The sequence below is a fragment of the Coccinella septempunctata genome, chromosome 8 (genome assembly GCF_907165205.1).
Source record: "Coccinella septempunctata chromosome 8, icCocSept1.1, whole genome shotgun sequence".
NCBI classification, from domain to species: Eukaryota; Metazoa; Arthropoda; class Insecta; order Coleoptera; family Coccinellidae; genus Coccinella; species Coccinella septempunctata.
This window is the reverse complement of record NC_058196.1, coordinates 28,634,948-28,659,705: the sequence shown is the minus strand read 5'-3', so window position 1 is coordinate 28,659,705 and position 24,758 is coordinate 28,634,948. Positions and strand designations below refer to the sequence as shown.

At 38.0% G+C, this 24,758-nt stretch overlaps 1 protein-coding gene across 2 annotated transcripts; it reads left to right on the top strand.

Annotated features, from left to right (window-relative positions):
- Positions 1-19,113: 19,113 nt before the first annotated feature.
- LOC123319019 (protein phtf) lies at positions 19,114-24,281 on the top strand. Of its 2 annotated transcripts, none has more exons than XM_044905822.1 (10): positions 19,114-19,286; positions 19,863-20,002; positions 20,058-20,278; positions 20,503-20,897; positions 21,231-21,495; positions 21,709-21,916; positions 22,403-22,703; positions 22,800-23,124; positions 23,244-23,483; positions 23,603-24,281. In XM_044905822.1, coding segments are annotated over exons 1-10 (2,247 nt in total). In that variant the 5' UTR covers positions 19,114-19,284; the 3' UTR covers positions 23,753-24,281. The 2 variants fall into 2 exon arrangements, with proteins under 2 accessions (XP_044761757.1, XP_044761756.1); XM_044905821.1 differs by lacking the exon at positions 19,114-19,286 and adding an exon at positions 19,412-19,763.
- Positions 24,282-24,758: the final 477 nt, after the last annotated feature.

The window sequence follows — 24,758 nt, the reverse complement described above, 5'->3', positions numbered from 1 at the left end:
GCATGCATGTTGGGTAAGTATTAAGTAATCTTTCTAATGAATTAATAGTGGATGTTGTTTTCTATGTCATTTACTACATTTAGGTTGTTCTTGTAAACCTGAATCCGGTTCTGCCTTCTCATTCTTTCCATTGTCTTGGAATGTGTTTTTCTTTATGGTCCATAGTTTCAAAAGCGTAGCCAGAATTCTGCCTCTACCTACCCAGATTATTAGATCTTTGAAGGCTGTTATGCTCCGTGTCAGAATTAGAAGATATGTTCTGCTGTACATGATGGTAAATGAATTTACTGCTGTAAAAAAATTCAAATGAAAATTTGTGAGTGATATAGAATGCAAAAATGAAAGAATATTGAATTTCTTGAATCCCCAATGAGGTATAAAGAAGAAACTTCAGCAAAATATTAAAGTTTGCCTTTCTCATATATTCCAGCAGCAACAGTCGATCGAAGGTTAGAAAGTTCATGAAATTTAATGAAAAATTCCTAGCAAATTTGCAGGGAAAATATTGTAGGTTTCCGTTCTCGACAAGGAAATGTTAAAGTCGACGTTATTAAAACGAATTATTCATTTGTAATTTAGATATTTGCTGCTATGTCCATAAGTAGCATACTTAAGATGTCTAAAACACTGGTGTGTGCACTTGTCACTTTTTGCAAGCATCAACATTTCAGAAAATCGGGGATATGGGATCAGTTTCGTGGCGGCGCCACCATGTCATTTGCTTCGTTCTATCCTTGTTCTACCAAAGGAAGTCCAATGATCTCTCGTTTTATTTTGTTTTGCGTTCATATATCGAATATCGATCAACGAGTTCAAAATATGAACTGGCCCATTTTATCAGCTGTTAAGGATTATTTGTGATTTACACTTTGTAAAAACAAATCCTTCAATATTTTCAACACTATCGTATAAGGGTTCGAAGGAGTATTCACTATTTTTCTTCAAGATAATTTCCGTTTGACAAATTGAATTCGTGAAGGGGGATAATTCAATATGATATTAATAAACACAGTTGATTGGTCAAATATCCAATATATTCAGTTGACAGAAAGGGAATTTTCACTATATCTACTCAGGAAGAATATTTTAAGTTACAGAGTCGAATAGATTTATGTATTTCTGATTCTCAATACATGCTCACAATTCACATTACGTATTTCCAATACAGTTTCTTTGAAACATTGCTGAAGTTTCCATAAAACTTAGGGATATCGGTCCCGAATGTTCGTTTATCTCATTTGGTTCTGCTTCAAATTCCAACAACACCGAATTCTTAGCTGTAGTTCTTGATTGTCCATACAGAAAACTGAACGACATGTTGAATGAATGAATGTTCTACATCCCTTTCTCGAAACTAATACATTTTCACACACCAATAATCGTTTATAAATAGAACATATTCGTGAGTCGTAGCAAGTATTCAAATTATTTTCAAATATCAATTGACAATGCTCTGTCAAATTCCAAACAGCGCTACCTACAGTGGGAGAAACGAAACTGATCCCATATCCCCACGAAATTAAAAACAAAATCGAATCAGTGAATACACCAGAGTTTTAGACATCTTAAGCATACTGTATAGTAGGCTCTCTGTGAATTTCCCAACTGTCAGTGTCTTCTACGACATTATTTAATTATAACACAGAATCAAAAGTCACACAAAGAGTATTCGCTGCTGATGGAAAAGCCATGCATATAACGAAGAAGGGGATGAGAATAATATGAAGTTCAGATAAGATTTCTCTGTGAATATAATATGAAAGGAGTTCAAGTAAAGGGTGGTAATCCATTCAATCTCAGCTCTAAGTTCCTTTTCGACTGAGGAGTCTGCAACCAATTAAAATCTGAAATCTGAACGATATTCTAAATTTCCAAATGAGTTTTCATTCATCAAGAATGGAAAATTGGCCAGGTTTCAATGATGAACTGAAAACAGGAACAGAATTTGTGGATTTATCTGAAGCATATGATATTGTATGGAAGGATGGTTTGATTTTCAAACTTTATACACATCTGAGGTTTGGTAAGATGGTTGACTTTACAGATAAACGGTTTCGTGTTTTAATTGATGATAATAGTAGTCAATTCGAAACATTGATTGAAGTAAAGAGAATAATCCATCCGCAGATTTGGAAATTTTGAGGAATTACTTTTTAGAGTGGCGTTTGCGTCAGGAACCCAAAAAAAAAACGAGGTTTCATATTTCCATCTGAATGAACGACCAATATGGAAATTCGATATCTGGAAGTTAAGCTGGATTACTCCCTAAGTTTCAAAGTCCATTTGTAGAATTTGTGTATCTTTCTTGAATTGAGTTTTAAATTTTAGGTCAATCTGGCATATAGAACCTAATTTTATTAGATCACATTTTTCTGCTATAGAATAAAGTATCAATTTTTGTAATGCGTGTTGTCTTTCAATATGAAATATTTCAGGTTATTTTGTAAACAGTGTCATCCCTTACCACACTCACGAGGAGAAAGGGTTTTCTACTGGGGGTTTTCCCTAAACTCTTGAATTATACCTACGCAAAATTGTATGGTACTCCGTTACGCTAACCTCTGCTCAAACTGTATCTTATTAATTACTGTTTGATGTTAAAAATTGTTTGATCATGACATTACATAAAAGTTTTCATCTCATTCAAAGCTCTCCATTTTATTCGATAGAATTCCTTTCAATTTCATGGTAATATAAATTTATACTCCATTCACATTTATTTTAGCAGTGGGTTGGCCATGGAATAATTTTCTCAAGTTTTCGTAACTAGAACGGAGTAAGGTTGGCACTCATGAAATGTCGTTAATGTCATAACGCCGTTGCCACAACTAATATCAATTTTTATTACGAAAATGCTGAAAGTGATTGAAAAAAAAACAGGGTTTCAGGAAGTGCTATTTAGAATTCAGGTCCGCTCATTCAAATAGTTATAGGGGAGACTGGGGAGGGTTGATACGTTTTTTGGAATTTTTATTCTGGAAACTGAATTATATGAAGAAGCAGGACTTTTCTTATATTATATAATTCTTCAATTAATCGTTCAACAAAATAAATATAGAAGTCGCAAAACATAAACATCTTATTCTGTACAGAACGTTGAACACAAAAACATGCAAACTGTCTCAAGCCTCCCCACATATGGGAGGATTGATACGATGTACTGGGAGAGTAATCGAGAGGATTATTCAGCTCAGTAGGTAGGTCAGCAATGATACTGGCTTGCTTTGGTCCTATAGGTGTAGAAAAATCAGGAAATTGTCAGTTAGTCCTTCCACACAAGAAAAGTCGGCCTTGTTAAATACATGGGGATTGTACGGTTTTTTAAAATCCCTTTGATATGTTGGACATGTTGGCCTACATGAAGACGCCTTCATGTAGGCCTATCCAACTAGCTACGGAATATTTTTTGAAGATTATACATGTATCAGGCCTCCCCACGACAAATGTCTCAAACCTCCCTGAAAGCAATTTTTAAAGTGATTTATGTTTTCATCTTATACCCATATATTTTGAAAAGCGAATAAAACTGTAAATTGAGTAGTTTTATGCATATTTCCCAGTGAAATGTTTGTTTATGCCGAAGAATTAATGCATGATCATAAAACCCTTAGGTAACTTGAGTAAAAACTTACAATTTCTCACCTCGAAACACTCTTCGTTGAATATTTCACAAACAAACTACTGTTAGCCTTACATATTAACGTCACGCAATGCCCTCTGCCAAAGAATAGTGTTCACTAGTATAATACTTTTGAAAACGGCTACAGATCGCGGATATAAGCCTGTATCAAGCCTCCCAATGTATCAATGCTACCCTGATATTCTAAAATCCACAATACGTCAGACGGTAGCAAACATATTTAATGTAAGAGAATTTATATGTTTCAACTGAATCTAAAAGATTTATATTTCATCTGAATACTTCCACAATCAGAAAGACCCAAAGAAGAATTTTATGTTTGAGTGAATTAATGCGAAAAGTTCACTACAGGATTTTCGATGAATGTCATCGTAGAATAAGTTCCCGAATGCATTGAGATGAACAGCCACAAATACGCGCCAGTTGTCCTGTTAATTGTTTATTCATGTGGAATTTTTGTTCAAAGGTGAAGTTCATCTTGACACGAAACTTCCTTTAATTCCTTTTACTTATATTGATGCAAGATGATGTTCATTGAAGAATTTAACATTCTTGTAATTATCTGTTAATTCCTTCGGGAGATACCCATTCCCAACCACTGCAACATATGCATTTCATCTTCGTGTTAATACTTTTGAAATCTACAACTGATGTAACGTATTCAAATTTTAGCCAAAGAAGATAACGAACATTAACTATCCTCAAGCTAGTGCATATTATGATATTATACTGATCTCTTGTATTTTCCATGCAAATAACTGGATTTGGTATGCCTTCAATCAGTTTGTATGAACTTCAATTATGTTCCTCACATATTTTCCGAAGATATTCGACATTGTGATAATATACGTAATAACAGAAACTTTCACGTAGAACGGGCAACATAGCGTTGATTTAAAACCCAAAAAAGTTTTGACAATCGTCATAACCCCACATTTTCGTACTATACAGAGTGAAATGTGTCAAATGTCCATGGCCAACCGAGTGCTAAAATAAAAGTGAATGGAGTATACATTATTGGTTGCTTGAAATTTGATTATGATTCTCTCTATCCGCTAAGACCGCATTCAGCCTAATTTGACGCGACAATTTCTATCAAGCGACGTGTTAGGAAAAAGTGCGAGCAACGAAAGCATCCAAGATTAACTGCAAGTTCATAGGTCGATACTGGAAGTCTGCATCCAATTTCCCACCCTTGTTATGTCTCTCAAGTTTTTCCAGACGCAATAAACTGCGATCATCCCCTTAGAAAACTTCACGGTCACGGAACAACTGGGATAAAATCCGTACAGAAACAACCGGTGGAGGGTGGGCTTAATTAAAATTTCCTTATCTCCTTCACGGCATAGTTTATAAGTTGTTTTCGCCACTTTCGAGTTTCCCGGGGAATATTTCGCATTAAAAACACTCGGAAATAATTCGTGAACGAATGCGACACTCTGTAATCCTCCTTCACCTACCCCTGCTGAAATATGACTGCTGAAATTAATTGCTTCGTATACCAAAGTCGGGTCGACTTCTGCGGTCACCGCAGTGTTTTTGTCTCAGCTCCTTGGCTCTTCTTCACAGTCGACTGTGTTTTATTCGTCCCGTCTTTTTCAGTTCACTTTGGTGGATTGTTAGTTTCACGGAATTTCAAGGGAACTAGATGATGTCCTACTTCGATTCTTGATGTCAACTTCCTCATAGCGTAGCGTAGGTATTCGATATTTCGTTGAGGTTTCCGAAGGTTTTCTATTTGATTATTATTCCATAATCCATTTTGAATGAAACAGAGACTTCGAAGTGTAAAACCATTATAGTTTTCTCTCTTGCCAGCGGTATCTTCAATCTACAGAGATATCTATGTCAACGCATTGGTGGTTTTATATTCGTCTTATCGATGAACGACAGCCAAGCGCTATGTAATGCAGGAGTCTTTCTTCTGTTGGTATCATTTTTATTTTTGTCTATCTTGGCGTTTTCCGTATTCATCCGTATACAGTGTGAGTCTTTGACTCGTACAAATATTTTAACAGTAGATTCTTGAGGTCAAAAGAAACACTTTTTCCTATTCCATTTTTTTCGATTCGGCCCTGATAAAAAGCCATTGCCATTTTAAGTTTGTATAATGAGCTGGGCCACCCCTGAAAAAAAAAATTACCTTCAGAATAACAACCTTTGACACTACATATCTGTGGATCTTTTGAATAGAGTTGCATTCAGCTAAAGTACCCAATTTTTCGAATTTCATAGATACTCTTAAATTTCTGAACATCAAATTACTCGAAAACGGCGCATTATACGAAAAAATAAGAGGAACACTTTCATTTTACAAAACTATTCATTAGCTTGCGTCCAACTAAGTTTCAAGAATTGGGTTCTTTGAAATTTTGGTATTTTTATGGTAAATTCCGAAATTCATTTCATGCGATGAAACCGTTTGTGGGATAGAACCATAAATAATATGTTTTTATGGTTTCCCAACAGCCAACAACCTTTTGCATGGTACACTCAACCTGAGGATCTCAGTGACCCATTTTCGAAATATGAGCCTCGTACACTATGGAATTTCCTTTCTATACTTATTTCACTGGATCCATGTTTTGGCAATTTCTGTGGAGAACCGTAAATATCTCCGAAAGTATCAGAAAAAGATATAGCGAATTATAAGACAAAAATGCTCAGATGGGGATAGAAAAGCGAAAAAACCTATTATATAATAAATATAGTATCCCATTTGAAATAACGAAGTTTGTAGTCCTTTTTTTCGTATAAGTGGCAACGTTACAACATTAAAAACATTTTAGTCAGATAGATCAGAAACCCTAATAACCGGAACGTTTTCCGTCTATTAGGCCACCCACCGTGGGAAACCTTCTAGAGCGCTTGGCTGCCGTTCATCGATAAGAGGAATATGAAACCATCAATGGGAAAGACCAAGGAGAAACCGAGATACCTCTGTAGATTGAAAATAGCGCTTTAGGAAGCTGAATGGCAGGTGGAATACCTGAAAGATGCCTATATACCATCCATTATTCTCAATGTATAATTGTTGTTACGAGGATATATTGGAAAATTCTTAGCCTACTTTAGAACCAAACAAAATTTCAATGTCAAAATATTTTATTACTCAACATCTTCTCCTCTTAATTGGACACATTTATTACAGCGAACCTGCATTGTCTTTAGACCTTTCAAAAATAATGTTCCTTCTGGCTCTGCAAACCATACCTCCACAGCTTTTATGACCTCCACGTTGGAAGAAAATTTACGACCTTTTAAACTTTTTTTCAGTTGAGGAAAGAGATGATAGTCGGATGGAGCCAAATCTGGTGGATAAGGGGGGTGTTCTAGTAAATCAAAACCCTAAATCACGAATTTTTTGCATGGCAGCATGAGATTTGTGTGCAGAAGCGTTGTCCTGCAAAAACAAAACACCTTTCGATAGCTTTCCGCGTCTTTTCTCTTTAATTTTGTCTTGTAGATTGGTCAGCAATCAGTGGTCGAACAGTAATATCCAGTTATTGTTGTCCCCCTATCCAAAAAATCAATCAAGATTAATGGCAACCCCAAAACACTGAAGCAAGTACTTTTCCAGCAGATTTTTGGACACGAAACTTCTTAGGTCTTGGAGAACAAGCGTGTCGCCATTTCATCGATTGTTGCTTCGTTTCTGGATCGTATAGGAATGTAATTAATGGTATTAATTAATGTATTCTGGTTTTTCATTCGTAAGTTACGAATCTGTAGAGTGAGACTGTTCTGTAAGTTTCAGATTGAGAGATTAGTAAATAATGCAATTCTGGAAATGTGTCTGTAACAATCTCATTGACAGTGTCACTTTTGAACTATTATACTTATCGTAAATAGTTACGAATTCCTGTAAGCTACAGACCACTAAAATCCATCCAGAATTGCAATTTTTCTGTAAGCTTATGAAAAGTTACAGATTGGCTTACAGATGAAAGTAGAATACCACCATTAGTCTAATCCATAGTAACAATTCGGTTTAAGAAGTCTATATCGTTTACAAATCGAGCACAGATCAAACGCGATGCTTCTACCCTTGCACGCTTTTCGTCAACATTCAAACATTTGGGGATCCATTATGCAGCAATTTTTCTCATGTCCAAATTGACGTGAACTATATGATGGACGCGATCGTATGGAATATTCAGTGCTTCAGATATCCGTTTTAGCCCAATTCGACGGTCTGATAAAATCATGTCATGAACTGCATCGATATTTTCGGGGACTGACACAGAAACTGGCATTCCCGATCGGTCATCATCTTCAATGGAAAATTAACCTCTTCTGAAGCTTGCAGTCCAATTTTTCACGGTCGCATACGAAGGACATTGATCACCAAGGGTATTAAGCATATCTTCCTAAATCTCCTCACCTCTTAACCCTTTTAAATACAGGTACTTGATGATGGCTCGGTACTCCAATTTTTAGATTTTTACAATTTCGATGGACATCTTCTTTCTTAATTTATTGCGTAACTCTGGTTTACATTTTTCACCTCAAACTTCACACATCTATGCTTCACACTGACACTTCTAAGGAGTTATTGTTCGTTGCTACGGTAACGCAATATTTTTTTTATGCATGGAACTGGTCTAATCTAACTAGATACTATCAATACATCCTCGAACCCTTAAAAGTCTCTGTTTTACTGTTCAAAATTCAAAATGGCCAATGGAAGAACAATCAAACTAAAAACCTTCGGAACCTCAGCAAAAAATAGAATACGCAATGAGGAATTCTAAGAGTAAGTTCCAAGAATCCAACTCACTTCGTTCGCGATAGAAATTTTAAATCCGTCAAGTATTAACTCGTCTAAGTAATCAATTTTTCACTACCCAACAAGTTCTCGCTCGATCTTCCCCAATATTCCCGGATTGGAGGACAATTTTCTGATCGAACATCCCATTCCAGGACTTAAACCTCGGTGAAAATTCGTAATCTTCCCGAAACCGAAGAATTTCCTTCTCGCCCGTCTCACCTCCCGCACGAAAACGCCCCCGTACATTGGATTGTCAATTCGAGGAAAAATTTAAGCAGATTATTCCCGCCCGGAATACGGAATAGGGGTAGAATTTGAACCCGATGGGTCCGGCCGGCGGAATTGGACCCAATTTCAATTCATCTAAAACGGGTAATCTAACACTGAGTTTTTTGATGTTCCCTTTTGTTCAGGTGGGAGAGGCAGATGGTCCGTGGTTTTTTTTTTTGTTGTTCCGCATTTTTTCAATTAGTCGGATTGGCAGTTGGTTCTGGCTTTATTCCATTCCGAACTTGTTTGGGTTAGTTGGAGAGGAATTAATTAAAGTATGGTTTTGGGGTAGCGAAAGGGCAGGGGGAATAAAGGTTTCGAAAATAGATTCGTCGAATGGTAGATGAGAAATGTGAGTTCATTTCCGGGTTGGCGAGTTTCAATTAGTTATTTTATTAGTCTAAATTAATTTCTCCCCAACATACACTGGGAGATTACAAAGCCCATTCAAAGTGGTTGTAGTTGAAGCCAGTGAACCGCCAAACATGATGGTATCAATGGTCCTCAAATGTACAACTGGATTGGGCTGGCTAGCCAGTTTCCTGGCGACTCCTTTTTTGAACCTTTCGTTTTTCATTGATTACAGCACAGAGAAAACGATGAACCAAGTTGGACCTTCGGACATAAGAAGCCTGATTGGTGTAGACCATAAATTACTACCAGGAACTATTACCCTGCTGGGAACTGAATTTTTTTGATTGCTTGTTAGTAGATTTTCATATCCAAACAGTGTGTAATATAGTACCTATACGAGGATGTATTGATATCTAGTTGCCTAGACCAGTTCCATGCACAAAATATTGCGTTACCATAGCAACGAACAATAACTCATAAGAAGTGTCAGTGTGAAGTTTGGGGTCAAAAAAAGTAAACGAAAGTTAACCAATAAATTAAAAGAAAGAAGATGTCCACCGAAATTGTGAAAATCGAAAAATTAGAGTATCGAGACATCATCAAGTACCTGTATTTAAAAGGGTTAAAAGGTAAGCAGATTTACGAAGATATGCTTAATACCGTTGGTGATCAATGTCCTTCGTATGCGACCGTGGAACATTGAACTGCAAGCTTCAAAAGAGTTAAATTTTCCATTGAAGATTATGACCGATCGGGAAGGCCAGTCCTGTGTAAGTCCCCGAAAATATCGATGCAGTTCATGGCATGATTTTATCGAACCGTCGAATTGGGCTAGAACGGATATCTGAAGCACTGCATATTTCATACGAACGCGTTCATCATATAGTTCACGTCAATTTGGACATGAGAAAAATTGCTGCAAAATGGATCCCCAAATGTTTGAATGTTAACCAAAAGGGTGCAAGGGTAGAAGCATCGCGTTCGATCTGTGCTCGATTTGAAAACGATGTAGACTTCTTAAACCGAATTCTTACTATGGATGAGACTTGGGTACATTTCTACGACCCAGAAACAAAACAACAATCGATGGAATGGCGACATTCTGGTTCTCCAAGACCTAAGAAGTTTCGTGTCCAAAAATCAGCTCGAAAAGTTCTTGCTTCAGTTTTTTGGGATTGCCATGGAGTAATCATGATTGATTTTTTGGATAAGGGTAGAACAATAACCGGCGATTACTATTCGACATAATTGACCACTTTATGGAAAAAATTCAAGAGAAAAGACGCGGAAAGCTAACCAATGGTGTTTTGTTTTTGCAGCACAACGTCCCTGCACACAAATCTCATGTTGCCATGCAATAAATTCGTGATTTAGGGTTTGAATTATTAGAGCACCTTCCTTATCATAGACATATAGACATGGACAGTGCCTTCCCTTTATATCTATGCATGAAATACGGTCAAAAAAAGTGACAGAGAGAAATGCACGTCAGGAATGCAGTTGTCTTTTTCTAGAATTTTGATTGGTCCACACTCACCTCTATGTGAACAAAAAAGAGACAGGTAAATTCCCGACGATCATTTCTCTCTTTCTATAAAATAGACATTTTCATGCTGACATTGCTCAGTCCATGTCTCTATGTCTAGGTTCCTTATTCACTATATTTGGCTCCATCCGACTTCAACTGAAAAAAAGTTCAAAAGGTCGTAAATTTTCTTCCAACGAGGAGGTTATAGAAGCTGTGGAGGCCTGCTTTGCAGAGCAAGAAGAAACTATTTCCATTATTTTTTGAATGGTTCAAACCAGTTCATTTCTATTAATAGTAATAGTATTACCCCAAAAAACTCTAAATTTGCTCTCTCAGCTTGTACAGAACAGTAAACTGCAACTCATTCGAAACAAAAGAGAAGTTGAAGTGTAATTTAGACACACCTCTCCGCTTCCACAACTTCAAATCTCAAGCATTAAGCGCTCTTTTATTATCATTTCACGTCCTGTGATCATAACAATGGCGAGCAATTTCCCTCCTAACTACGCGAATTGTATATTAAACGTGTTATCGTTGCCAAGTCTAGGCTTTTGCGTACTCCAAGGAGTATTTACATAAAATAATTGGGTAGTCCAAAGAAAAGAAGCGGCAGCTTAGGAGGAATATTTCTCATTATTACTCCAGACATTTCTCATGTCTATTTCACTCGATATTCTTCCGGTAAAGTTCTTCTTAATGACGAACTATCTTAAAAAGGGATTAAAATCCTGTCCTCTTCTCGAAGAAATTGATCCTGTAGCTAAGTTGATTGTACGTTTCACCTTTCGACTGCTTCGATGTTATGAAAATGATCAAAGGGAAGGAAATTTCATATAAATTGTATAAAGATTTATCTGTTTCAATGTAATAACGTTAGGTTCACACAGTTGTCAACAATAATTAAGGATGAAAATTTGTTTGTGGCTTGTAGGATAAATTAGTCTATTTTCATCAAATGGCAATCATCAGCCAGCCATTTTCTGACGTTTTGGCTCGTCTACGAGTGCCGTCTTCAGGTATCTCACGAATTTTTTCAGAAATGTTTTAACTCGCAAATATAAGTAGGATTCTCCTCTAGGGAATATCCACAAAATGAATTAACAATATCGAAGTCCAATCTGGAAGTGAACAAGAGATTTCAGTAATGTTCAAGCAGGAAGAACAAAACCTCGGAATCGGCCTGAAAATGAACCGCGAATCGCTGGCATTTACTCTTCGAGGAACTCGACAACTCCGAACAACAACAGTACTCCAGATCCTCCTCGAGCGGAATAAACAGAAATTTATTTACAGTCAAAACTACACAGTTTATGCTCGGTTGTTTGCTTTCAATCAGCCAGGACCGGCGAGTTTTTCTGGGTCAGGATGTTTCGTTTCAATTTATCCGAAGACGTTGTTGGGAATTGGGATAACTCATAACGTGAAATTATTCTGAAACGATTGAAACATCATAACATATCGCATTATAGCAGATTGCTAAGGTTGTTTCTTCTTCTATTATCTCAGGAGAAACAAATTTCGAAAGAGAGATCAGGTAGGCTAGGAATACAACTTCACTTGCATTTTATCCTTTTCTGTCCTTCTTCTGGAACTATGCAAAAACATGCAGATACACTGCGCAAAAAAATTGATGCACATTATGGAAATCTCAAATTCATTCTACAACTGAAGGTGTTCTCAATGATAATTATTTTTATCAGAATTATGCATGCATATGTTATCCACTTTCAACGGTTTTCTTCAATACAGATGTTTTTTCCCAGCAGGAATAGAAAAAGATGATATTATCAGATTTTGAATGTATTGGCTCCATTCTAAAATCAGTTGTTCTCGATCAATTCTAGAGATCAATAGTTCTTCTTTCGTTTGATTTTCTACACTCGATCGCTATGCAACGCGAAACACGCAATTTGACCCAAGAGGAATGTGCCCAAGCGGTAGTTTTGCGAGAAGAAGGGTGGACATACACATGAATTGCAGAAAGGTTTGGAGTTTCCCATACATGTGTGTCCAGAATGTTGCAGCGATTCAGGGAGACAGGTATGAATGTCCGAATGACCAGGACAGGGTAGACCACGGGTAACAACTGCCATTCAAGAACGTTACTTGAGAGTTTCTTCGTTGAGACAACGGTTTGCAACCGCTTGCCTCCTTCAAATTTAGCTTGAGCAAACTCATGAGGTGCAAATTAGCACTCAGACAATAAGAAATCGCCTCAGAGAATATGATTTAAGGCCTCGTGTCGCGGCAAGAGGCCCAGCTCTTACCCCAGCCCATCGAAGGACGCGTTTGGATATTGCGAGAGAGCATATCCATTGGGAAGAGGCCGATTGGGAAAGAGTTCTCTTCGCAGATGAGTCTAGATTCTGCCTCTACCATTGTGATCGACGTTCCCTTGTATACAGACGTCCACATGAAAGATATGCTCAGTGCAATTTCCTGAATACTACTGGTTTCGAGGGAGGATCGATTATGGTATGGGGTGGAATATCTTTGACTGCTCGCACAGACCTAGTGGTCGTTGATAATGGAGCTATGAATGCTGATAAGTATATAAGGAACATTCTTGAAGAGCATGTAGTGCCATTTGCCCCACACATTGGTGAAAATTTCATTTTTATGGACGATAATGCCAGACCCCATCGTGCGCGCATCGTTCAGGAGTACCTTGAAGAGGTTGAAGTCTCTCGAATGGAATGGCCAGCAAGAAGTCTAGATCTCAATCCGATTGAGCAGGTTTGGGACTACCTCAATAGAAGGCTGAGAAGTTCAGAAAATCATCCAGCTACTCTTAATGACTTAGGAATCCAACTCGGAGAAATCTGGGAAGGATTAGATCAGAACATTCTAAGATCCCTCATTTTGAATATGAACCGTCGTTGCCGAGCTGTAATTAACGCAAGGGGTGGAAATACCAAGTATTAAATCACTTATCAGCATTTCAGTATTTTGAAAATTGTTCATTTCTCTTCTTTCACATAAGATTCGGTGAAATCCTGAATTTTTCTTCCATTTAATGTGTCTTGTTTCGTTCGAAACCTTCCCGAGAGAACATAAAAAATAAGTTATAAAGTCAATGTAGAGTTAACTTTCATTAAAATTGAGATTTTGAGAATGTGCGTTAATTTTTTCGCGCATATTCTTGGATATTTTCAATTGAGTATGCACTCAAGTTGAGTAGAAACCATGTTTCAGATGGCGCTCTAAATTTAAGAGCTCGAGACATAATAACGATCTAATCATTGCAGACACGGCAACCCACCAGTCTCTCTTCGGCAATCTATCACGATGGTTCTCGGAAAAATGACCGAAAATAATTGAATTAAAAGTACCCCTTAATGCAACGAGCAATTACACTCCGCACAGCCGGCTCGGAGAATTTTTCTCGTGGCAGTTTCGAAATTATTCGGTCCTTCGCCGGTAATTTGATTATGGAAGAAATTAATTTCATGACGAAAAATTAGAATTTTTCTTCGTTTCTCATCGCGCGGGTAATGTGATTGGGGCCCTCGGTCCCTCGGATATTAGACCCGCATAATGTTCGCATTAAAACGATTTTTCAATTCGAATATTCGTGACGGACGTGCTAGAGGGAAATGCGCAGATATCGGATCACATTTCCGATATTTTGAGGGGAAAATGCGATGGATTTGGCGGGCTTTTGTGACTGTTTCACTGACTGAAGTTGGCACATACACTGCTCAAAAATTTCAATGTCAAAATATTTTATTACTCAGCATATTCTCCTCTTAATTGGATACGTTTATTACAGCGAACCTGCAACGTCTCTAGACCTTTCAAACAAAATGTTTCTTCTTGATCTGCAAACCAGACCTCCACAGCTTTTATTACGTCCACGTTGGAAGAAAATTTACGAGCTTTTAAACTTTTTTTCAGTTGAGGAAAGAGATGATAGTAGGATGGAGCCAAATCTACTGAATACGAGGGTTGTTCTAGTAATTCAAACCCTAAAACAGGAATTTTTTGCATGGCAACGCGAGATTTCTGTGCAGGGGCGTTGTCCTGCAAAAACAAAACACCTTTGTATACCTTTCCGCATCTTTTATCTTTAATTTTGTCCCGTAGAGTGGTCAGTAATGTCGAATAGTAATCTCCGGTTATTTTTCTACCCTTATCCAAAAAATCAATCATGATTACTCAATGGTAATCCCAAAAAACTTAAGCAAGAACTTTTCCAGCAGATTTTTGGACACGAATCTTCTTAGGTCTTGGAGAACCAGAGTGTCACCATTCCATCGATTGTTTCTTTGTTTCTGGAACGTAGAAATGTACCTAAGTCTCATCTGTAGTAACAATTCGATTAAAGAAGTCTACATCGTTTTCAAATCGAGCACAGATCGAACGCGATGCTTCTACCCTTGCACGCTTTTGGTCAACATTCAAACATTTGGGGATCCATTTTTCAGCAAATTTTCTCATGCCCAAATTGACGTGAACTATATGATGAACGCGTTCGTATGAAATATTCAGTGCTTCAGATATCAGATTTAGCCCAATTCGACGGTCTGATAAAATCATGTCATGAACTGCATCGATATTTTCGAGGACTGACACAGAAACTGGCCTTCTCGATCGGTCATCATCTTCAATGGAAAATTTACCTCTTTTGAAGCTTACAGTACAATTTTTCACGGTCGCATACAAAGGACATTGATCACCAAGGGTATTAAGCATATCTTCGTAAATCTGCTTACCTCTTAACCCTTTTAAATACAGGTACTTGATGATGGCACGATACTCCAATTTTTTGATTTTCGAAATTTCGGTGAACATCTTCTTTCTTTTAATTTATTTCTTAACTCTGGTTTACTTGTTTGATCTCAAGCTACACACTGACACTTCTAATGAGTTATATTGTTCGTTGCTATGGTAACGCAATATTTTTTTTATGCATGGAACTGGAGGAAAAGCACAATCATTCACCACTCTGGTTTCTGCTCAAAAGAGGTTTGCAATCCAGTCGTCTTCAGCAGTGGTAGAACTCAGACAGGTAGGGGGAAAGGAACAACGGTTCACCACTCTGCTCTCTGCTCCCAACGTGTTTGTACGCCAGCCACGAATCTTACTTCTATAGCAGCAGTGGATTTGATCTGGGAGAGGGAGTAGACAATTCCATACGATCGTTGACAATTCTGACCCAGTGTGGAGGAGCATTCTCACCGATTAACATAAAATTGTCGCCAGTGGCTGCCAGATTCTAGATTTTTCGGAATTGCGGGCACCTTTTTGTGGATTTTTTTGCTCGCCGGGTACGGTACTCTGTCTCTTCATCCAATATGACCTTCACATCCATTGCTACCTTGTCCATACAAAAGCAAGCTTATCGCAAACCCCATTCATTACCACTTGGAGAAAAGGGAGAATCTGAAACTCCAATTGAACCTCTTTCCCCAAAATCTCATAATTCATTCGCGTCAAATGAATCTTCTTAACCGAAACACGAGGCATATTGGCCCTCTGTTCAGCTTGTTCGCGGTCAGGCCCATTTGGTATCATTTAATTGGGTTGGCGGCAATGGTCGCAGATAATTTGGTCCGTCCCGCAATCTCTATTCACTATTAAAATTATACCGTTCCATAAATTATCAGAATCGGCCCCTTCGGACGCCTCGTTGATAGCAATTGTTGACCCGTTATTCCGCAATAGACCACATGCTTTGTGGCGAAATTATGAAGCAATACAACGGGAGGATCCGTTTTATCGTCTACGGTCTACGCTATAGGGTATCATACACATGCACGCTACTGAAATCCAATCAGCAACGCTGTTATACAATGGCCCACTGTTCCCAGAACGATCGAAAATATTATTCAAACAGGTTAGACCTAAATACAAAACGACTGTGGGTCAGTGTACACAGGGAGCTGAAGTCTGCAGTTCAAAATCTCTCCAGGAAAACGTACGGTGCAAACGACTCGAAAGTTTGGTCGTATAGGACGGTTCTAGATGTCCGAAGCTCGGCTGTAAATCGGTAAGATTCAGTTTTTCTCAAGCTGTGGCATAATAGCGAACAGCTTCAAAGAACATTGGCCATGCAAGTATTTTTAGAACGGTGAAAGATCGGCCGCCAAGTATTTGGTGTTATCACAGCCGTCTATACAGTTGTACCTGGGCCTGTGTACAAGTTGGAGGGTGCAAAAAGTATGCAAGTTCTAAACAAAACTTCCAGTTGCTTGCTTTCTTCACCATGTGGTTAGGTTATGCCAGAGATACCGCCTTCAATAAGTCGTAAGGTGTATCCCCTTGCTGCAGTGCCTGCTCATTCATTAATATCAGCAGTGGATTTGTGTAAGTTTTCTTGGATCCTAGTACAACGCAATCCCACATCTGTATCTGCGTACTGAAGGTCTTTGATGTGAATTAAGAGTGTTTTAGCGAGTGCTGAGCAAAGACAGAGATAAAGCCTGATTACAACGCCTATTTGGTCCTTTTGTTCTGGAACCACGCACATTTTCCAAATGTTTCCCCCTACGTGTATGGACACCTTACCCTGTTATTCCATCGATTTGATCATATATCGTCTGTCGAATAGCCATTCAATCCGAAATATTCCACAAGCCGTTTGGCTTTATGAAGGGGTTAGATGGTCGACACCTGTTGATGGGGCAATAATAAGCGACATTCAAAATCCCTTCCATCCGGTATGCTCTATTCAGATTTACAACTGTACAATGTACAAGACACATAAAGTTGGCGAAGTGTGGCAGAGATCAAAATCAGTCAAAATCTAAAGCATACCGAGAAATCAGGAAATCATTTTCGATGTCCTTTTTGGTACAAAAATGTGACTCCATCTTGCAATGATGTATGTAGTATTGGTAACTTACTGACGAACTGTCAGACGAAAAAAATTTGCGGACGAAAAGTGTACGCGGACGAAAAGTACTTGCCTTCAAAAATAAGCGACTTTTCGTTCGTAAATTAGTACGTAAAATGTCATTCTTGTTTAGGTCGACGAAAACTGTCATTTTGTGTAACGAAATGATCTGTTTATTATTGTTTCACCCCAAAGTTCATTTTCATCTTTTCAGAACATTTGAAAGAAGGTTATTTAATCATTTTCAATTACACTGCATAACTAGAGAGATTAAAATTGGCACAATATACCTGTGGCCTTAAAACAAACGAGCACCAATCATTACTAGGTCAATAGACGAAGAGATTGTTGAATATCATAACCATTCACATCCACACGGCATATTCCAACTGCCATAATTCAATCGGCATTAATGGACATGCAAGACTGAGCACATAGGAACTCGCAAATTATTCAGACCACTTACTATTCCAGCAAAGAAGCGTGTGCCCCCCATTTCGTAGGTCCCGCATTCCACCCCCAAAACGCTATACACGTTTCTCCGTGGCGCATAGTTTATATTATTCCGGCCTGCGGAAAACACCCATTTACGAGGTATAATTTGGGACAATTTCTATTGTGGATGAGGTAGGTATGAATTATAATGGGACCCTCTTCAAGTTGTGGATGCGCGTGCATCTCCACAATGGGCCCGGTCGGAATAGAATTTGGTCGATGTGTACCCTCGTCGCATGTCTCCAATTTGGAAGATGGGGCATGGTCTGACTCCAACCGACGAAATATTAAAAGATCCGTATCAGGCAGCCTGATTTATTTGAGTCTGCAAATTTATGGGGGCAATTATAGTTTTCTATAAGGGTTGGAGTGGTTGCAGAATTGAAAAGTTGACAGTCGTAAGAGGTGTTGCGTGGGGGGGATGAAATATGGCTTGAATTCCCAGATTCCATGCTCTTGAGGCTCACATACAAGGTGAGTCAACTTCATACCCTCATTTTTCGGCATTGCTACCACTTCAAAGAGCTTCTGCCAGTGCGACAACCTTTGTTGAATTGCTTCTGCAACATTTCTTTGTTTCTGTTCAGCATTTCACAATAGAGGGAGGCATAACAGGAGAGTATGCAGTGTCCCAAACGATGGATGGTCTATTCGCCAGAAATGGATTGATGGCTTTATTGTTGCTGAGCAGAGGTGGACTCTCCATAAAAGTAGGGAGGTGTTTAGGGGTAAGAGGTGACATTGAGTAATTTCTGAGAAAAATAAGGAGAAATTTTTTTCGAATAAACCAGAATGCTACTTCAAACACACATTATTCGATGTGTTTACAAATGTTCGCCTTCAAAAAGTGAACAAATGAGAATTATTACCGGTTTTATGATGAGTATTTGCATCACAATCAAACATATGACTCATTAATCATTGCTGGAGACAATAAAAAAAAATCATATTCAAGTTCACGACCTGCGAGGTTCGTCTTATGGTTTTAACTGATACAGTCGCACAATAAAAGTGTCCTAGTTCATATACTTCCATGAGTTTCATAACATTCAACAATATATTTTTATTTAAACAACAATATTATCAATTCTCGTCGGACAATCCGACGCCTATGCATTGGAAACCTCTGATAATTTTTTCTTGACCTAAATTCACCCAGAAAATACTAATTGAGAATTTATTATGTTTGGTTTTGTTCGCTAGGTTGTGATCAGGTTGCACCTTAGTCGTTCTTTGAAGGAGACGATTTTGGGAAAGATGTACCGGAGATTTGGTAAACCAAAAACCACAAACATCAGAAATAGTGAATCATATGTTTGTTTGTAACTTTCGTATCAAGCGTTCTCCGATAAAGCTAACATTAAGCCGCTTCGAACAGAACGATAACCATGTAAGTTTCAAGTGCGATCATTCTTTTCGATTGTTGATCTAAGAAATTATTGCAAAATGAAACGAGATATCTGGAATCTTTCCTTAGAAATTTCTCTCGAAAAAGTTGCTGAGTAGGTCGAATGCCAAAGTAGGCGAGTACCCAAACAGCTGTATTTGACAGTTTCCCATCGATCCGTTGTCACATTTGGCAGGCAGGTTTAAGACGATGTGTTTGTTTTTATCTCGAGGCATATTATAAAAATAAAAACCTGCAGTGCAAATTCTGTAAACCTGACATAACACACGTATATATATTTACCAATTAAGATAAGAATGTAAAAATAGACCATTCTACATTGTGGAAAAAGCACGTAATAAATACTGTTGGTTTGATAACATTCATCTAGAAATATTGGTTTCTTTCTATCTAGAAACCTCTGACATAATAAATAGAAGATAATTCGAATTAGATGGGTATTGAGGATTCGTTTATCTGGTGAGAATATTACTCCTCATTCGAGAAGTCGTATATATTGATTTTCTTTGTTCCTGACCCTGTGCTTCAAGCTAACCTTGACAAGGTGATTCCTTACAGGTATCAGAAGAAAATTGGAACCTACGATAAACAACAATGGGAAACCAGTATAGAACAAAAAATTCTCAATGGTTTGAATAACATTTCGATGAGAAGCACTAAACCAAACACCAACCTTATTGATCTCGATTTAGTGAGAGGTGCATTCACTTACCGTTCATCTAGGAATAGGGCTCAATTTTACATTTTTTATAGGTTCATCTTTCACTAAAGCCAAACCACAGCATGGCCTAGTAACCGTGGCCAAGCAGGCAACGCTACGATGTGTTTTGTTGCCTTTTTATGCAAAATGGTGGATTCGTCGTACCTCAAAGTTAGAATTTGGAATTTTCCTGGCTCTTTACTTGCTACTTTGGGCAAACATAACTATTTATTTCATCCAAGGGCATTCTTCTAAAGAACTGGATATGTCGATGGTCAGTAAAAGTAATGTTATTTTTGGTTGAAGTGCGATTTATTGATTTTAGTCTGGCCATCTTCTTTTTAAAGACTCTCTCGTTATACAAGGATTTTATTTGAACAGAGATTGTAACCGAATAAATAAAAAATTTTGACGGAATATTGAATATAAAAATCTTGGAAAGATATATTCAAAATATATTGAAATTCGTTGATACTAAGGGTCTATGCTTCGTTGCAGATGCTTCCGTACACAGAAATTCTCATTCCTTTCACCATGACCTGGGTTATGACCTTGATCTTCTCTCAAATAGTTTCTACTAAACCTCTGACAGAACCTTCTAAAAAAACGAGAGGTCACAAACCGAAGCAATTCAGAAGAAGGAGGAATCAGGTGCGAAAAAATGACTCTCGCGTTTCTTTTGCTGACTCGTCTGTGGACTCGTCAACTCCAAAAGTGACAGTGACACAGCCAGAAGAAGAGGTAGATGTCGTTGAACCTGTTCCGAAAAATGAGGAAACTGAACAGGACGATCCTGCTCCTAGTGATGAAGGCAACAAAGAGGAAGAAGAAGATATTCCGGTTATCCAGAATGACGCTGAAAGACGGGATAAATGTTATTGCAAAAGTAGAAGGTGAAGAAAAAATTTTTGCTTTCTCCTTTGACTAGGGATTTATTGCATGATTTTCAACATTGTAAGGTTTTTGAGTTATCCTGATTTTTAAAAAATGGATGTGGGGACGTAACAGTTCGCAACTTTTAATCTATCGATGTGAAATTTTGGATGTTGCTGCTTATTTGAAATATGATAGAGCCCATGGTCAGAATCTATCCAACGGTCTTCGAGTTTGTTGAAATTTGCGGGAATTTCAGGTCGTGCTTTCAGAAATTTCGTTTTATATGCGTTATCAGTGCATATTACACTGTTTACTGGTGGCCCATCGGATTTGAATCTTGCTCTTTTCAGGCCTTTGAACTTTCTAGCAGTTAGGAGACCTCGCACCCAAGGTGATGATGACGGTTTTGAGAGCTTTTGCGGTAATGGTTCTCGAACCAGTGAAGAAGAAATACCGACCTCCCCAGATTGTCATGTTTGCAAAAAGTGCAATAGATGGATCAGGCAAGTTCAAGGGGTAAAGAATTTTTTGGACAATAGATCGAATAGTGAAAGTAGAGCATTCAGTTCCGATAGTGAAAGTGAAGCTGATATAAGAAGGCTACCATCCGCTTTGGTACGTTTGTACTTAGCATTTTATTTTCCAAGTAAAACCATTCACACATGGTTGTGTGTGAAGTTGGCTTAACCTAGATTTTTTCCAATAAAAATATTATAAATAGATTGTTCAAATGAAGGTGCTGGGCCAGCTTTATACATATCGCATATAGTTATCACATAAATCATATTAAAGATTCGTACTACTACATGAAAAGCTCTTTTGTTACAGAGGAAAATGAATTACTCTCATGTTGAGAGTACTCTTGACGATACAGATGAATTCACTGAGCAGGTTGAATGGATGGGCGTTACGACCAATAGTGACGATTGCAGCTACACTTCAGATATGGACGATGTGAGAAGTAATAGTAGGTTAAGGAGCAGCTGCGAGTACAACTACACACCAACAGCCATCTTGAACCCCCCAAGTGCAAAAGGTATGTTTATAAAACACGTTTATTCAGAAAACATCTCCATGAATGTTGAAGAATAACTTCAATAGCAATAGGCGAGGTAATGAGATTTCAAAATTACAATTCCGAAGAAATGTCATTCCAATCGGTTTTGGGATCATTGTCCCTCGTCAGTTCAGTGTAGTGCTGAATATTCCGTGCGGAGGATGGCGGCTTGAACGAAATCTGGGCGACGTTTTGAGAAATTCTCAGAAATTTCGTCGGCGCCATCCTGCGCTTGGAAAATTCAGCGCTACACTGTACTGACGAGGGACAATGATCCGGAAACCGGTCTACCGTGGCTTTTGGATGTTTTAACTTCTCTGGGATTAGTTTCTTCAGCTATTTTTTTAAGTTTAGAGTGTATTCTCAAATTTTCAAAAATTATTTCTTCCCAAAGCTGATCTTGATATCCTCAATTTGAGAATACCAAAGAATGGTAAAATTGTATGAAATCTTTTTATATTCAAGTCAGCTGTACTGTTTGGGAAAGAAGGGAAATCAAAAAGGCAGATCTGTCAATGTTAGATATCAGCTCCGCAATCATCGCTAGGGTGGAATCGATGCCCGAGTCCATGGATTATTTTTACATTGGGGTCTGCGTATCCGTGGTACTGGCCTTTTTACCCATCATCCACCGTTCAGCCAAGGATATGATATCTTTCGCCGAATTTGAGCATATTATCTTCAATTTCGTTCTGGAGGTCAACTGCAACCGACTGCTGAATGCTATGTCGGAAATCTTGAATGACTGCTACGGAACAACCTTCTGGTAAGATATCGGTAATATTTACCCCTTATTCGAATTATGTGAGAACCGAGGTCGAGGTTAAAAGCGCAAAAATTTTCACCCCAATGTTTTTTGCAGGGAGAGGATATTCAGAATAAACGCATCTGTTCAGAGATGCACCCTAGCTACATTTTACTTTTTCTTGCTCTCTGTAGCGGAAAGAACTTTCAAACAACGTTTCCTCTACGCGAAGCTATTCTCACATCTGACCTCATTTCGTAAAGCACAAAAATCGAAACTTCCCCATTTCAGATTGAACAAGGTTAGGAATATAAAGACGTGGTTGTCCGTCAGGGCCTACTTGAAGAGGAGGGGACCGCAAAGATCGGTGGATGTTATCGTGTCCACCGCTTTCATACTCATGATGATGCTTATGTCGTTCCTATGCATCGAATTGTTGAAGGTGAGAAATAACTCCAGCAGTCAACTTAGACATCCAACGGAATTGAAACCGTCCACTAGTTAATTGTTTTATATACTCAATATTCCATAATCTCCTTTGCATCAGAGAATTTTTTTCAGGAAACACTTTCCTTGAATATTTTGTCGAATGTTGAAGCTTTGGTTTGGTGTTTTGGACTGGGCATTTTTCTGTTACGATTTCTCACCCTAGGAACGAGGATCAACAAGAAATACAGAAACTTGTCTGTTCTTTTAACGGAACAGATCAATCTGCATCTACAGATTGAGCAGAAGCCGCATAAGAAAGAAGAGTTGAATGTGGCTAACAACGTGCTTAAACTGGCCATTGATCTGTTGAAGGTAAGTATCTGAAATAGATTATCCACCTGGTAGATCAAATGAATGCAGTGGAAGTCGACACTAGAAAATCAATTCATTGCGAATCGACCAGCGAATAATTGGTAATAACTTTTTTACAGGAGTTGGAAAGTCCCTTTAAAATCATAGGATTTTCTGCTAATCCAATCATCGCCAACATCACGAAAGTGGTCATACTTTCTGCTTTCTCCGGCGTTTTATCGGACATGTTAGGCTTCAAACTGAAACTCCATAAGATAAAAATCAAATAAGCGCACTGAGACTCCATTTGGACATACACAGTGTCTCAGTCACAGATAGTTTTAAGCGTTCATTATGAGCAATCTTCAACTACGAACCAATCACCAGTACATATTGTTCTGGTGCCACTGGCCGGTGCCTACCCGTAGGTAGAACCAGCCGAAAGATAGTAATTATTGACGACTGTAAAGGACGTCTCTAAAAACACGATAGTCGAAGTTATGCATGAGTATTGAGGAAAAAAGTTGTTAAAGGTTTGTTACGTTCAGTAAACTTTAAATAAGCTTGTGAAATTCTTGCATTCATTTTTGCATGGATATGATCACGTGTTATAGACTAACTTTGCGATGTTTCTAGGGACGCCCCTATTAGAGGTGATATTAGAATAGTGATATTAATTTTAAGTAATTCAATTCGTTTTGAATCTTGGATTTTATTTATACATGTAATATAATTAGATTATATCTAGTTATTTTTTTTATTCTGTTGTAACAATAATGCACTGACTTATCTTACGAATTATAGAAAGATAAAAAATTATATTTGTTTTCTGTTCCTTTCCATTCCTAACAATCATCAAATTCCATTATGGTTTCGGCGACCAACGAAGCAAGACTGCTTAAACCTTTAGGCTGAAGCAGAACAGCGATGTGAACTAAGATCAATAGCCGTTGAAAGGAGCACTCAATTCTAGCATGTCCATCTTAAAGAGATGTTAAACAGGTAGCTCTAATAGTGAGGCAACAAACAAGCTTCATAAGCCGTGGGTTTACACGCCATGAAAGATGAAAAATCCCGGTTATTAAACGCGGGTTTGAAAGCAGTGAGAGATAGTCGATCCCAAGAATGGGTGGTAAAATATAATATTAAAATACATGATTAAAGAGAATAAATTTGGAAAACCTAAAAATAAGACGAAAACTACCTTTGGCGGAGTTGTGCCCGGAAACGCTCCGTTGAAGAGTTACGTTGCTTCAAAAATGGTTGAATTGGCAAAGTTCGCTTTCAGAAATTAGC